The sequence below is a fragment of the Moschus berezovskii genome, chromosome 26 (genome assembly GCF_049115385.1).
Source record: "Moschus berezovskii isolate FMDL1 chromosome 26, NW_MosBer_1.0, whole genome shotgun sequence".
NCBI classification, from domain to species: domain Eukaryota; kingdom Metazoa; phylum Chordata; class Mammalia; order Artiodactyla; family Moschidae; genus Moschus; species Moschus berezovskii.
The window spans coordinates 11,396,571-11,411,091 of record NC_142485.1 but is presented as its reverse complement, the minus strand read 5'-3'; the positions used below and the strand labels follow the sequence as shown (position 1 = coordinate 11,411,091).

Genomic DNA, 14,521 nt, shown 5'->3' with positions numbered 1-14,521 from the left:
AGAAAGGTTGTTGCTTAAAAAAAATGACCACTTAGGTGAAATGGACACTTTCTGGGGAAGATGTAAATTATGAAGCTGACCTAAGAAGAAACAGAATGCTTGAACAGCCCTGTATCAATTACAGAATTTGGAGTTGAAAAGCCTTCTGACAAAGAAAACGCCAGGCTCAGATGGTTTCACTGGTGAATTCTATCAAACATTTAAAGAAGAAATAATGTTAATACCATTCCTATAAACTCTTAAAAAATAAAGGGGGAGGAAACACTTTCCAACTCATTTTATGATGCCAGTATTATCTTGATTCCAAAGCCAGATGAAGACATCTTAAGAAGGAAACTACAGACCAATATCCCTCATGAATATAAATACAAAATTCCTCAATAAAATATGAGCCATCCAAATATTATCAGCATATAAGAAAACTATACATCGTGATCAAGTGGCTATACAAGACTGATCTAATGTCCAAAAAAAAAATCCATGTAATTCAACAAATTAATAGAATATGGGGGAAAACAATATGATCATTTTAATAAGTGCAGAAATAGCATTTGTCAAAATTCAACATCTTTTTATCATAGAAATGTTTTAGTAAATTATAAATTTAAAAAAATCTTCTCAACTGCATCTACAAAATCTGACAGCTAATATACCACAATGTGAAGGATTTTATGCTTTCTACCTAAGATAAGGAACAAGGCAAGCATTACTACTTTTATTTAACAATGTATAGAAGTGCCTAGTCAATGCAGCAAAGCAAGGGGAAAAAAGCATACAGATTATAAAGAAAGGAGTAAAACTATCTTTATTTGCAAATGATATTGTATAGAAGAACCCAAGGAACCCACAAAAAAGCTATTAGAATTAATAAGTGAGTATAGCAGGGTTGCAGGATACAATATATAAAAGTCAACTGTATTTCTATTTACTAGTAACTAACATTTAGAAAGTAAAATTACAAACAATTCCGTTTACAGTGGCATAAATACACTTAGGAATAAATTTAGCAGGAGATTTGTAAGAGCTGTTGGCTGAAAACTATAAAACTATGGGAAATTCAAGAAAATCTACGTGAATAGAGAGCCGTATCATGTCCATGGATCGGAAGCCTCAAAACTGTTAAACTGGGAATCCCCATTTGAATCCAAACAGGTTTTTTAAAAAGAAATTTATAATTTTATTTTTAAATTTATTTTAATTTACTTTAATTTTATTAATTAATAAATTAATAAAATTTAGTTTAAAATTTATACAGTAAGACAAAGGATCTAGAGTAGTCAAAACTATTTTGAAAATTGAGAAAGTGTTGGAGCACTAACAACTACCTGGTTTCAAGAACAGTTTGTGACTCTTCAGCAGTCAATCCAGTTTTATCCTGTGGCTTATAAATTGGCATTTAAATAATTTCCAAAACAGAAAGGATGGTACAGCTCTAAGGTAAGCATGTAGCCTCCCGACTCGTCTACTTTGAAGGGTATTCATTTAGCATGATTACTGGGGGGGAAAATACATGTGAAACATAAGCTTTGTAATCAAGACAGAACTGGGTTTAAATGCTGGATTTACCATTTACCTCTCTATTTGTCAGTTTCTTCAGCTTAAAGTGGGGTGCACAGTGTAAAAATCCAGGAAGTACAGCATAGAAGCTAAGCTCTGTGTGATAGCTCTGGACCTAGCCTACCTGGCTTAGAACCTGGGCTCTGCTATTATTTATACACTTACTTATTGCTGTGCTAGATTTTCATTGCTGTGAGATGGCTTTCTCTAGTTGCACTATGAGGCCTTCTCATTTGTGACGGCTTCTCTTGTCGCAGAGCAGAGGCTCTGGGGCGTGTGGGCTTCAGTCTTTGCAGCACGTGGGCTCAGTAGTCGTGGCGCACAGGCTTTGTTGCTTCGTGGGATGTGAGATCATCCCAGACCAGGGAACAAACTTATGTCCCCTGCATTGGAAGGTGGAGTCTTAACCACTGGACCACCAGGGAAGTCCTGCTATTTCTTACTGAGTGGACTTAGGTGTGTTTAATCTTTCTGTGCTTCACTTTACTCTTTGTAAATTGAGGATACTAAAAGTACCTACCCAAAATGCCGTGACGTACTAAATGAGTTAATAAATCTAACGCACCGAGAGCAGTATCTGGCACATAAAGTGTTCAAGAGGTATCACCTACTGTGATCCTTCCCCAGCACTCTGAGGACTAACTGTGGTAACTTTTGTCATCCACCGAGCGCAGGGTACTCTGGTACCCACTGAACATTAGTTCCCATCCCTCTTCTGAGCAAAAGTAACCTTCTGGGGGTAGGATTTGACACTGAAGGGTGTCTTTTGCCATCTCAGGGGAAATCTTGAATTTCGGTTTGTTACATTTTCTTTTTTTTACTCTTTTCTCAATGTTTAAAAAGTGCCCTACTAACAGAATTACAAAGCACAAAGGGAAACCCTAACACTGGGTATCAGATACTACCCTTCCTGGTCCCCATCAGGCCTGTTCTCTGAAAAGCCCTCATTCTGTTTATTTCCCCCCAAACAGTAATTCCCTTCACTAACAGACTCACAGAGAATAAACTTCTGGTTGCCCAGGAGAAGGACGGGTGGAGGAGTAGTTACAGAGTTTGGAATTGACATGTACACACGTCTATATTTGAAATGGATACCCAGCAAGGACCTATTGTACAGCACAGGGACCTCTGCTCAGTGTGATGCGGCAGCCTGGATGGGAGGGGAGGCTGGGCGGGGAATGGATACTTGGATATGTTAGGCTGAGCTCCTCTGCCGTGCACCTGAAACTCTCACAACATTGTTAATCGGCTATACTCCAATATAAAACTAAAAGTTTAAAAAAAAAAGAACTTCCTTCAGTGACTTCACTGATGACCCCTGTCTCTGTATCAGCCAGGGCAGCAAGGGCAGTAAACACAGGCGTCTCTGTAGAGATGCCCTTTGCGCCCCTGTGGGACCACCTTTCACATTCCGTGCAGACTCCTTTTCACCGTCCTTCTCTGCTTCTCTGCACCGCAGGAGGATAGAGGCTTCATTTCTTTTCCTTTCAACCATTTTAGTGATGCTACCCTCTGCTTTTCTGCAGAAACAGTAAGAAAGCTCCTCCCAACAGCCCATCTTGTCTACTGGGGGTGGGGGGAGGGAGATAAAACTTTCCCATCCCCCTTTTCCTTCTGCCGTGACTTCCCCTCCCATTTTCCCCTAGGAATGACCCCCCTTTTTCCTTGGGAGGGGCTGAACAGTTCCTCAGGAAGGGGCCACAGCTCTGACAGGGTTGTTTGCCTTCTCAATGAGACTTCAATCACATTGCCTTAGTATTCCAGACAGAATGTGGGGAGAATTCGAACTTCTAAAAAAAATCATCTGCCAAGAGTCAACTTTTTCAGCTCTATGAAATCCTCCCCACAAAACCTCATTCCCCATCTCACTCTACTGATGTACTAATTAATGTTTCTTTTCCCAGCCCCACATATTCTGCTTTTTTATGTCTATCTACAATGCAGCAGCATCCTGAACACTGGTGACTCTCTGGCTATAGGAGGGTAAAGATAATGTATAAACAGGAAGTCAACATTTGACATAAAAAAAGAGAGAGAGAGAGTCATTGTAAATATAGTAGGGGTTTCCCATCCTTTGTGGAAACATGAAAATGTAGCTGCATACGTCTTTCCTACCTGTAGCTTCCACTCAAGGAGGAAGTTAACCTTCAGCACCTGTCTGTGTGCTTAACCACAGGTTCATTCATTCATTTGGCAAATATTTATTGTAAATAAGCCAGGATACAGGCGTTGTGCCAGGCAGTAAGCTTGGATACAGAGATAAGGAAGTTTTCTTGCCCTTAAAGAACTGAAAGACAAATAAATGAAGAGATAGTTGCAAAATAAGATCGGTAGGTGCTATGCTCGGAGAAGGCAATGGCACCCCACTCCAGTACTCTTGCCTAGAAAATCCCATGGACGGAGGAGCCTGGTAGGCTGCAGTCCGTGGGGTCGCTAAGGGTCGGACACGACTGGGCGACTTCAGTTTCACTTTTCACTTTCACACATTGGAGAAGGAAATGGCAACCCATTCCAGTGTTCTTGCCTAGAGAATCCGAGGGACGGGGGAGCCTGGTGGGCTTCTGTCTATGGGGTCACACAGAGTCGGACACGACTGAAGTGACTTAGCAGCAGCAGGTGCTATGCTGGAGGAATTAACAAGTGATGTGGGAGCAGGGTGCTAAGATACATAGGATGGATGCATTTATCATCAGTGATGGGTATCTACTAGGTATGTGCCCGGCAGTATTGGGAGGACAATGAAAAGGAAACAAACTCCCCGTCTTTGCGGAGTTTACCTTCTAGTGAAGGAAACAGGCAATAACAAAAAGCTGTAAGATCAGAATGCAGGATAGTGGTGTGGAAGGCAATCTGAGTTGGGTCTGGAACGATAAACCGGTGTTAGGAAAAGAGGGTATTCCATATTTTAAATGAAAAGAAACCCTGGGATGGAGGAGAGAGAGCTGGAGGGGAGCAAACTGGGAGGTGGGAACGGATGAAGAAGAGCCTGAAATATTTTGAAAGGAAGTTAAAACGAGTATGGTGTATATGTTAGTCTGTCAGTGGAATCCGACTTCTTGTGACCCCAAGGACTGTAACCGACCAGGCTCCTCTGTCCATGGAATTCTCCAGGCAAGAATACTGGCGTGGGTTGCCATTCCCTCCTCCAGGGGGTCTTCCCAACCCAGGGATTGAACCTGGGTCTCCTGCATTGCACGCAGATTCTTTAACCATCTGAGCCACCAGGGAAGCCCTGTAAGGAGTCTGAGTAGGTACATCACAGGGGTGATGGGAGGGACAGGATCTTATTTCCAACACAAGAGTTCGGAAGACAATTCATTCATTGGTTGTCAGAACCGGAAGGGACATTAAGAGGTCAAGAATGATCATAGCCCTCTTATTTTACAAATGAAAAGAGAGCAAGACTCGGGGAGGGCGTAGGAACTCGTCTCGCGTTTTGGGGGCCACGAACAGGTCCCCCCCGTTTTCTACACCACTCTGCGCAGCCCTCTGTGCCGGACAAGCGGCTGGGGGAGGCCGCCCGGCAGGGAACCGGCCCGGGTCCGGGGTGCGGGCGCACACCGCCCCCTCCCGGGGCTTCTCCGCGCGGCCGCCCCGCGGGGCCCCCTCCCAGCTGCGCGCGGGGGCTCCCCGGGGGCCGGCCCGCGGCCCGCGAACTGGGAGGGCGGCTGCACCCGGCCCCCGGCCCAGGCCACCTGTCGCCCTGGGCCGCCCGGGGGGGCTCCCTGGCTGCGTGGCCCGCGCGCTCAGCCTGGCCGGGCGGGCTCTCCGGGCGGGGGTCCCCGGGCCGCCGGGCGGGCCGAGCCCTGCGATTGGCGGAGAAGGCGCCGCGTCTCCAGCAACGCCCTTTCGCCGGCGCTCCCGGCGGCCGGGACCCCGTCCCCGGCCCCCGCCCACCCCGCGGCCCCACCCTTCCTCCGGCGCCCGCCTCCCGCTCCCGGCGGGGCCCGGGCCGGCGCGCCGCGGAGCAGCCAGCGGCGGGCGCAGCCGGGGCCCCGCGCTCGAGCCATGGGAGGCGCCCACTCTCAGAGCCCGCGGGGCCGGGAGCAAACCGCGGAGAGGTCCCCGAGGCCCCGAGAGACCGCGTGAGTCCCAGCACCCCCAACTCCCGCCCCCAGGACCCCGGGCCGCTGTTCGGGGCTTCGCGTGCCGGCCCGGGCTGGGAGCGCGCGGCGCCCGTCCCACCCGGGCTGGGAAAGTGGGGACCCCGCGCGCGCCTGCGGGGCGCAGGGCTGGGCCTGGCGGGACATCCCGCCCCGAGCCTCACCTTGCGGGGCCCGGGGGACGCACGACCACGGCCCCACGGGGACAGTTTCGCCCCCAGGCGGGCTGCTGACTCGCGCCCGCCCTTGCTGCGCCCGGGGTGGGGAGGCGGGGATTAGAGGACCCCGAAGTTTTCCAGACTCGTCCAACAGGAACACACACGTGTCCTCAAGGGCTCAGAAACACCCCCGAGACGGCGCCAGTTGCTGCAGGAGTAGAGATTAGAAAGGGAGTCGAGTCGCAGATAACTCGGCTCGTGTTGGCCTTCAGGGTCCAAGAACTTGATGCCGTGCTCGTTGTTCGCAAGAACTCCCTCTTGTTTGCTCCGAGGGCTTCATGATGATCTCAGAGAAAGGACTGTATTGTAGCGGCAGCAATTAGGCTTTTGTTCTGGGACAGCAACAACTGGGGACACCAAGTACTGAAATGCAAGTTTCGAAGGGCCATTTTTAGGAACGTGATTTAGAGCAAGTTGCTGCGGTTTGAAAGATGGCCTTTCTGTCTTATCGCAGAGTGTTGATGATAACTATTTATCTGAGAACCCAAACCATCTTTAAGCGTTTAATTAAAGATGTTTAAAGTGTGTGTGTGTGTGTCTTGGAGGTAATGTCAAAGAATCCATACTCTATTTTAATTCAGCCAGTGCCAAAGCTGTTTAGTTTGAGAAAGATACGCTTAGCCATCACATACAGACCGCCTGGGCCGTGGGAGGGGCCTCTTTGGATTCTCTTTTTCAAGACAAAGTAATTTCCAGAATATCCAGATGATAGACATGTTACTTGTTCCTCCTGATGGTTTACATATGATCACAAATCTAAACTTAGTCCAGGCATCCTATTAATTGTAAGAATAGCTGAGAATTACTGAGTAGATTAAAAATGTGACAAACCCTGTTCTAAATACTCTGCGTGTTAGTTAGTCCCCAAGAACACTGAATTCATTTCTGTTATGGCCCTCATTTTATTGGCGAGGAAGCTGAAATATCAATACAAAGAGAAGTGACTTGTTCAAGGTCACAGAGCTACAAGGTGGAGGATCCAGATTCTGATCCAGAGGTCCTGCTGCAGCCGTTTCCCACGGGAGTGTCGGGATTGATTTTAGGAAACAAACTTTTATCTCAGCAGGCAGAACACACCCCACTTTTTCCTTTAATTCCTCCCAAGTGAGGGAGAAACCTGAATTAGCAATGCTTATACCTAATGAGAAAAAAAAAATTGCCAAAGTTGATTTAACTTTATAAAAAGCAAACGTAAGGGACGCCTCTGGCGGTCGAGTGGTTAAGACTTTGCCTTCCAGTGCAGGGGATGAGGGTTTGATCCCTGGCTTGGGAACTAAGCTTTCATGTGGCAGGAGCAGGTTGTGGGGGTACGGCGGGTATGGGGCAACTACTGAACCCCCACTCCGGAGATCCCTGTGCCACAGCTAAGACCCAGTGCAGCCAAATAAATACATATGAAATAAACAAGCAAACAGAAGAGGCAGTGTAATACCAAGATGATGATCAGTGTTTTAGAGGCAGCGTGCCCGGGGTTGGATTCTAGGCTCTGCTCCTTAGTATCTGGAGCTCTTTTATCTGGTGCTTAACCTCTCTGAGTCTGCTTCCTTGTATGTAAAATGGGGATGAAGACAACATCCACTTCACAGGCTGCTCTGAGGATGACATAAAGATCACGCATTTATATGAAAAGCAAGCTAATAGGTTTTATCTCTGAGCAGTCCGTTGTTTTAGCCAAGGATGACGGTTGACTATTTAATCTTGGTGAGCATGTGGCTGATGTAACTCAAAAGTAAATATTTGAATCGTTCTCTGATAGGATGCTGGAGAAATGAACTCAGGGCTTTTTGTGCTGGATTCAGCTGTCAGGGTGAGGAATTGATTCTCGATTGTCAGATTATCCTGTGCTTTTGCAATAGATAGAGGGTCTCTTTTTCTCCAAGGAGGTTTTGCACATGTCTTATATATTTACCAAAGCTTGCCTTAAAATAATCATTAAAGCCATCCTTGGTCTAAGCCTAGGAATACCACCCAGGAATGCCCTACCCTGCTGGAGTGAGGGCATTAAGCAGGACTTAAACACATGTGGGCTGTGTTGAGAGTCTCGGCCTCATCAGAGTGTGCAGGCTTAATGAGTCAACCCTACAAACCACTTGGCACAGACCAGGTGAAAGATGAGAATTCGAGCTTTGGTGCCTGTGATATACATGAAAAGCGAAAAGCGTGCTTTTTATCCTGCCTCATCTGGATGTACAGCCACAAGGGTCTCCACGGTCATTGTTAATGTCACTGGCTACAGATTTCCTGCCGGACACATGGCGGCCACGGATAACACTGACCTCAAGGAAGTTCCCCTACTCGGGCCGTTGCCTTTTCAAAATCTATTGTTCCTTTTTAAAAAACATGAAAATACACGAAAATCTCACAAGTGGTGTGTGAATACTGGCATTTGTCTTTTGAGGGAGAAAAGTGTGTTTCAGAATGCTCACAATTTATATTTTAGAAAAATTTAATCAAGTATGAAATTTAACCAGATGAATCTGTCTTAACAGTGTTCTACTATGAAATATCAACACATGGGGGATCTCCTGGTAGTCCAGTGGTTAAAACTCCACACTGCCAGTGTAGAGGGCAAGGGTTCAATCCCTGGTCAATGAACTAAGATCCCGCATGCCATGAGGTGCGGCCAGTAAATAAAATTACTTTTAAAAAGAAATGTAAACACGTATGGACATGTATGAAGAGAAAGTTCTGATTTTAAGATAAAATTGATTATTATGGAAAATTACAGCTTATAGGCTTGCAGGAAGGTCTGCCTTCCCCAAACCGGAGGAAGCGAGTTGGCTTTGGTAAAAGCTACAGGGAAAGGTCATTTCAGTTATTCAAGGAGGTGGTACAGATAGTGATCAAGAGCAGAAGCTGTGGATCAGGCAGACCTGGGCTGGCATTCCAGCAGTGGCTTAGTTCAGGAAGCTTTGGAAAGTAATCACTTAACTCTTCAGTTGGGCAGATGTCTGCATCTTTAAAATGGCAATAATAATCATACCTACCTTATGAATTAGTGTGTATTATTAGTGCAGGATTAGTACCTAAGGCGTGCTTGCTTACCTGAGTTATTAATACATTCCCATGTGTATGTACCTATAAACCAGCTGCTACACTAGCTTCTGTGGGATGTATATTTTGAGTAAGGCTGAGTCTGTCCTGAGCCCTACCAGGTGGCTCTAGTGGTTAAAAAAAAAAAAAAAAAAAACAAACCTGCCTGCCAATGCAGGAGATGTGGGTTTGACTCCTGGGTCAAAAAGATCCCCTGGAGGAGGGCATGGCCGCCCACTCCAGTATTCTTGCCTGGAGAATCCCATGGACAGAGGAGCCTGGAGGGTTACAGTCTGTAGGGTTGCAAAGAGTTGGACACATTGTAATGACTTAGCACTCACACAAGACTCTCTTCTAAAGGGAAGGTTGACTTGCGTGCTAATTCAGCGAGGCCTCTTGGAGAACCAAGACTGGCTCTTTCGAATTAACTTTTTCCTCAGTTAATTTCCATTTTCCAGAAAGAAGCACTGTCCTGAGAATGGCCCTGTATTTGGGGATGTAGCACTTTGGTGAAATGTTTGAAAACACTGACTCCTGAGTTGAACTATTTTTGGCAATGAGGCCAAGATGGGTTTTCTAAGAGCAGTAAATAATTTGTGGAGAGGTTTGGACAATGACATAAAGCAGAACCTATTTTTCCGTAAGGACTGTGGTGTGTAACTAACTCATCTGGGGCTTGTTGAGTTTGTCCGTGAGGAATGAACCATAATGCACTTGTCAACGCTTTCAGTTAAGTTTCTAGGCCAATCTTGGTTTGCATTTGGAATATATTCTAATGAATTAGATCATTGGCAAAGTCAGGAGTTTCTGAGAACTGGAATGTTTTTGCCTTGGGGTTGTCTGATCACGTGAATTACATGCAGGTTCTATAAAGGTCTCATGAACTGCAGAGATAGCAACAATAAAAGATAGAGCCTTTTGATGAACACAAGTCCTGACATGAAGAGGTGCTGGCTTTGAAGTTTTAGACACAAGCAAACAGGATTCAAAAACAAGTAATCTTAGGAGGCAACGTACTTGAAACCCATGACTTTCAAATTCATAGTGTTGTTCACCACACAATTTTTACTGTCATTGAAAGCATATAGGTCCCCAGTTGCTGTAGAAATTTTTCGAACATCCATCTAACCTGTTTTAGTGTACAGTTAAGAGAGAGACTTAGAGCCAGTTTGTGGAAAAGACCCAGAAAAACCTGCTCTATGAAGAAATGTTCAAATAAGTACTTAGCTTGAAGGAGGGACTGGTGACATGGTGGAAATACATAATTTTTAGAGGATGTTGGCTGCCTCTCTCTCTGGTGAAGTCAACCCCGCCAGGAAATGGTTTGCATTGCAGGACATGGAATTATTTCTGTGTGTATGTTGAGTTTAGATAGCACAACTTCTAGACGGTGAGGGTAGCTGATACACTAAACAAGAGTTACTAAGGGAAGAAAAATCCCTTTTTGCAAATCATTAAAAGAGATACTCTCTCAAGGATTGAGACTCCAAGGAAGTTCTTGTCTGGTTTTGCTCAATTGCTTCTTTTAGCGTCAGCGGTTCCTCACCCTTAGCTCCACCCCGCAGCTTCTCCCGGCTGGTGCATATTTCGTGTCAAAAATCAAGAGGTGGTGGGGGGGCGGGTGGGCACAGCTGCTGGTGTCCTGGTTTAGCGAAGCGGGTTATTTAATATCTTTGTTGGCTGGTAGCCAGAGTGGGCTGCAGGCTGTGTGAGTTTGTTAACCCCAGGTCAGGAGATGAATCGGTAGCATCCTGAATGGCCATGGAACGTGCCATGGAGGTCCATGTTCTGAAACTCGCTCTGAGTCCTATAGGATGCTTTTTAAATTTTTTTTGCAATTTTTTATTGTAAAGTATGTGTAAGATAAAATTCACAATTTTAATGATTTTTGTGTTCAATTAAGTCCACTGACCATGTTGTGTCACCATCACAAGTATCCGTTCACACTTTTTCATCATCCCAAAGAGAAGCTCTGCATCCAGTAAACAATCACTCCCCTTACTTCCGTCCCCCAGCTGCTGGTGACCTCTATTCTACTTTATGTCTCTATTTACCTGTTGCTCATATAAGTGGAATCATAGAATATTTGTCCTTTTATGGCTGGCTTAGTTAACTTAGAATCATGTCCTGAAGGTTCACTCATGTAGCATGTTTCAGAGTTTCATTCCTTTGACTGGCTTAATAATATTCTTGTGTATGTAGAGACCACATTCTGTTTATCTGTTCATCTCTTGATGGATTCTCTGAATCCAGAGACCTACATGCCTGGCCATTGTCTTAAACAAACCTGTTAACCATTGTCCTCCATTTTTGTTTTGTTTTGAAGGGGAGGTATTTTGTTCATTAGCTTTTTATTTTAGAACAGTTTTGGATTTACAGAACATTTCAACAGATGTGCCAAGAGTCCCCATAGGTTCCACAAGCAGTTTTCCTCAGTATTAATGTCTTATATTACTATGGTACTTTTGTTATAGTTATTGAAACCGTCACTGATATACTGTTATTAACTAAAGTCCATATTTTTATTTAGATTTCCTTAGTTTTTAACCTTATATATTTTTTCTGTTCCAGAGGATATTACATTTAGTAGTCACGTTACTTTTTAATATAAAACAACCTATCACACTTTGCTTTTGGGTTTTTCCCCCTGTGTTTTGTGTTTATTGTAAACTCTTCCCTGTCCTCAAATGAGATAACTCTTTTCTTCTAGTTGTTCCATGAAGTCCTTCTCTTTATAAGAAACCATTTACTCCATCTGAAATTTCTAGAATTACTAGTGTAAGATAAGGCTCTAATATGTATTTTTTCAAAATAGATAACCAGTTACTCCAGTACTAGTATTTTTGAATAATCCTTTTTCTCCCCACCGATTTGTAATACCTTTTTTTTCTTTGGCCATGTGGTGCTGCTTGTGAGATCTTAGTTCCCCGACCAGGACTTGAACCCAGGCCTGTAGCAGTGAGAGCACCCAGTCCTAGCCACTGGACCGCCAGGGAATTCCCTGTGCAGTAACACCATTTAAAAAATTATTTCCTTCTGTTTAACCCTTGATGGCTTTTTCTCTATTCTCACTCATTCAACAAATTTGAGTTGACCACTTTCTTATGTTCAGGCACTGTGACTGTTATTTATTATTTACATGGAAATTTACAGGGGCCGAGGAAAGCATTTCTAAATGTATAAAATCTGAATATTCATCAATAGTATTAGGGGCAGGACATTTGCCAGAAAGTAGGACAAGGGGAGGTAACTTGTGAAAGGAGTTTGGGGCAAAAGGACATTAATAACTGAACTTTCCTTGTAGAATTTACACCGCCCTGGGTCACTCTGCAGTACGTCTGAAGGTTTCATTTCAAACAATTTAGCATCCCGTGCAGAAACAGTGGTACCCTCAAATGCTCTCAGGTCACCCACATGCTTTGGCAGGCTCACATTTTTCATGTATGGTCTAGACTTTAGTTTCTGCAGTAACATGATATAAAGTCCTAGCAGATTTATATCAAGAATGACAAATGATAATCTACTCTTCTCCCCTCCTCCTGATCATTCACCTCTTCTACCTCTGGAGACTTGGGAACCTTGGAAAGTGTGAGAATCCTTCACTTTGACATTTCTTCATTCTCTGGATTCTTACTGTTAGGGATACTTCGGGTATCTTTATTTTTTTTGCTGTGCCTGGTACAATTTCACCTTTAGCCAATCTGATGGTGTGTCTGCTGTGAATGTTATTAATAGCAGTTTTAGGCAAAATAAATTATATTTGGCTTTAAAAAAGAAATTATATTTGGCTTACTTATATTTAAGGGTTAGTATGTAGAAACTTGAGAATCGTATCTATTTTCTGAAGGCAAGATGGTTCTGTTTCTGATACAACCCGTACATCTGTCTTGTACTGCATGTCCCCATAAAAGCCCGATAGCTTGAGAAGTCACTGGTGAGGATGAGACCTCTCAGGAACCTGACAAAGACGCTTCACTTTAGAGCAATAACTCTGAAAACTCATTGAATCAGAGGTCCTGCAATAACATAAAACTTTTATAGACTTTTTTCAAACAAAAATACACATCCACACAGTACAGAAGAGGCTTCCCTGGTGACTCAGTAGTAAAGAATCTGCCTGCCAGTGCAGGAGACGTGAGTTTGATCCCTGGGTCAGGAAGATCCCCTGGAGGATGAGTGGCTGGCTGGCAACACACTCCAGTATTCTTGCCCAGGAAATCCCATGGGCAGAGGAGCCTGGCAGGCTACAGTCCGTGGGGTTGCAAAAGAGTCAGACACAACTAACTGAACAGCGACGACGAACAGTACAGAAAAGTTACGAGAGTCAGAGATCCTGAGGCCTCGGCATTAGCTTGTTTCATCCTTTCAGGGACCCTATGAAGTAGGTCTGTTACCTCCATTTCACAGATGAGTAAACTGAGGCTTGGAAAAGTTCAGAAACTAAGGCTGCAGAGCTGACAGAATTCAAATGAACCTGGCTGAAAGGAAGCGATTATCTGTCATTTCCAGAGTGGATCTACCAGGGAGCAATTAACCAGCTCAGGCTTCTGTTTATATGCTAGAAAATAAGTCTTTATGGGTCTCTCCCTACTGATAACACAATTTCAGGAAAGTAAATATTTGAGAAAATAAATGTTTGAAAAATACAGCCCATTCTGTAGACAAATACTGGAACACTGTTGCGTTTACACAGGGCGGCTAGAACGCCTCTCTGGGGTTTCTTTGCTGAATTATTTTCATCTGTGAGTCTTCTTTCCTAACAACTGCAAAATGTTATGTTTCCATGGCAACCTCAAAACTGTTCTTCAGTAGGGGGTTAAGGAAACAAAACTCAGAAGGCTTGGGCCGGCCATAATGGTGGGAATAGGACTGACGTTTTACCTGTTGGATGTCACCTTCTTGGCATTTCTCTGAGTCCAGTGGTGTCTTATCTCTGTCCCTTCCCCAGTTGCCTCCTTTGCCTTTTTCGATCTGTGATTCTCTGGTTCCCCCACAGGTGAAGTCGTGATTCCTGTCCACTGATGGATATTTGGGGAAACAAGTTGTGAATACCGTGGGCCACCTTTACAGGTGATACCTGGGGCTTGGCAGGTTCTACTGAGGACAAGATTAGAACTGAGCGATGTGCCCACATTTCAGGAGTGGCTGGCCGGGAGGAGGAGCAGAGGTCCTCAATGGACTTCACCTGTTCACCTGTTGGCCCCCGGCCCCCGGCCCGGTAGAGGGTGCTGTTCTCTAGTTCTCCCACCAGGGGGAACCAGCCACCCTGTGCTCAGTTTCTGGCCTTGGTTGGCCAGAGGTGACCGGGCCGGTCTTTAGGCGGCTCCTTGGCCGGGTAGGATAAAAATCAGAGTCTAAGGATGCTAGCTCACATGTACATGCAGGGGAAAAGGAAGCGGGGGAGGATGAAGCTGAGGGTTTAGATATTGCCATTTCCTCTTGCTGGCTGGGATCCACCTCTCCTGGGCGTGTTATTTCTCATCGCGCCTCCAAACTGCGTGGTTCAGAGCATATTTTTGTGGAAATCTTCCCCCTCCTTCCCATTGTCCACTGGTTGAACTGCAGTATAAACACCCAGGGTTGGACTCAGACGGGGCTCACTATGACCTT

At 44.9% G+C, this 14,521-nt stretch overlaps 1 protein-coding gene across 3 annotated transcripts in view; it reads left to right on the top strand.

The window, feature by feature from the left end:
- The first annotated feature begins 5,483 nt into the window (after window positions 1-5,483).
- Window positions 5,484-14,521, top strand: part of TACC1 (transforming acidic coiled-coil containing protein 1) — a 93,324-nt gene continuing 84,286 nt past the window's right edge. For 2 of the 3 annotated variants that reach the window (XM_055416628.2, XM_055416626.2), the window contains exon 1: window positions 5,484-5,642. In XM_055416628.2, coding sequence (XP_055272603.2) covers window positions 5,566-5,642 — 77 coding nt within the window. In that variant the 5' untranslated portion in view covers window positions 5,484-5,565. The remainder of the gene's footprint in view (window positions 5,643-14,521) is intronic. The other variant, XM_088832502.1, reaches the window with a different exon arrangement.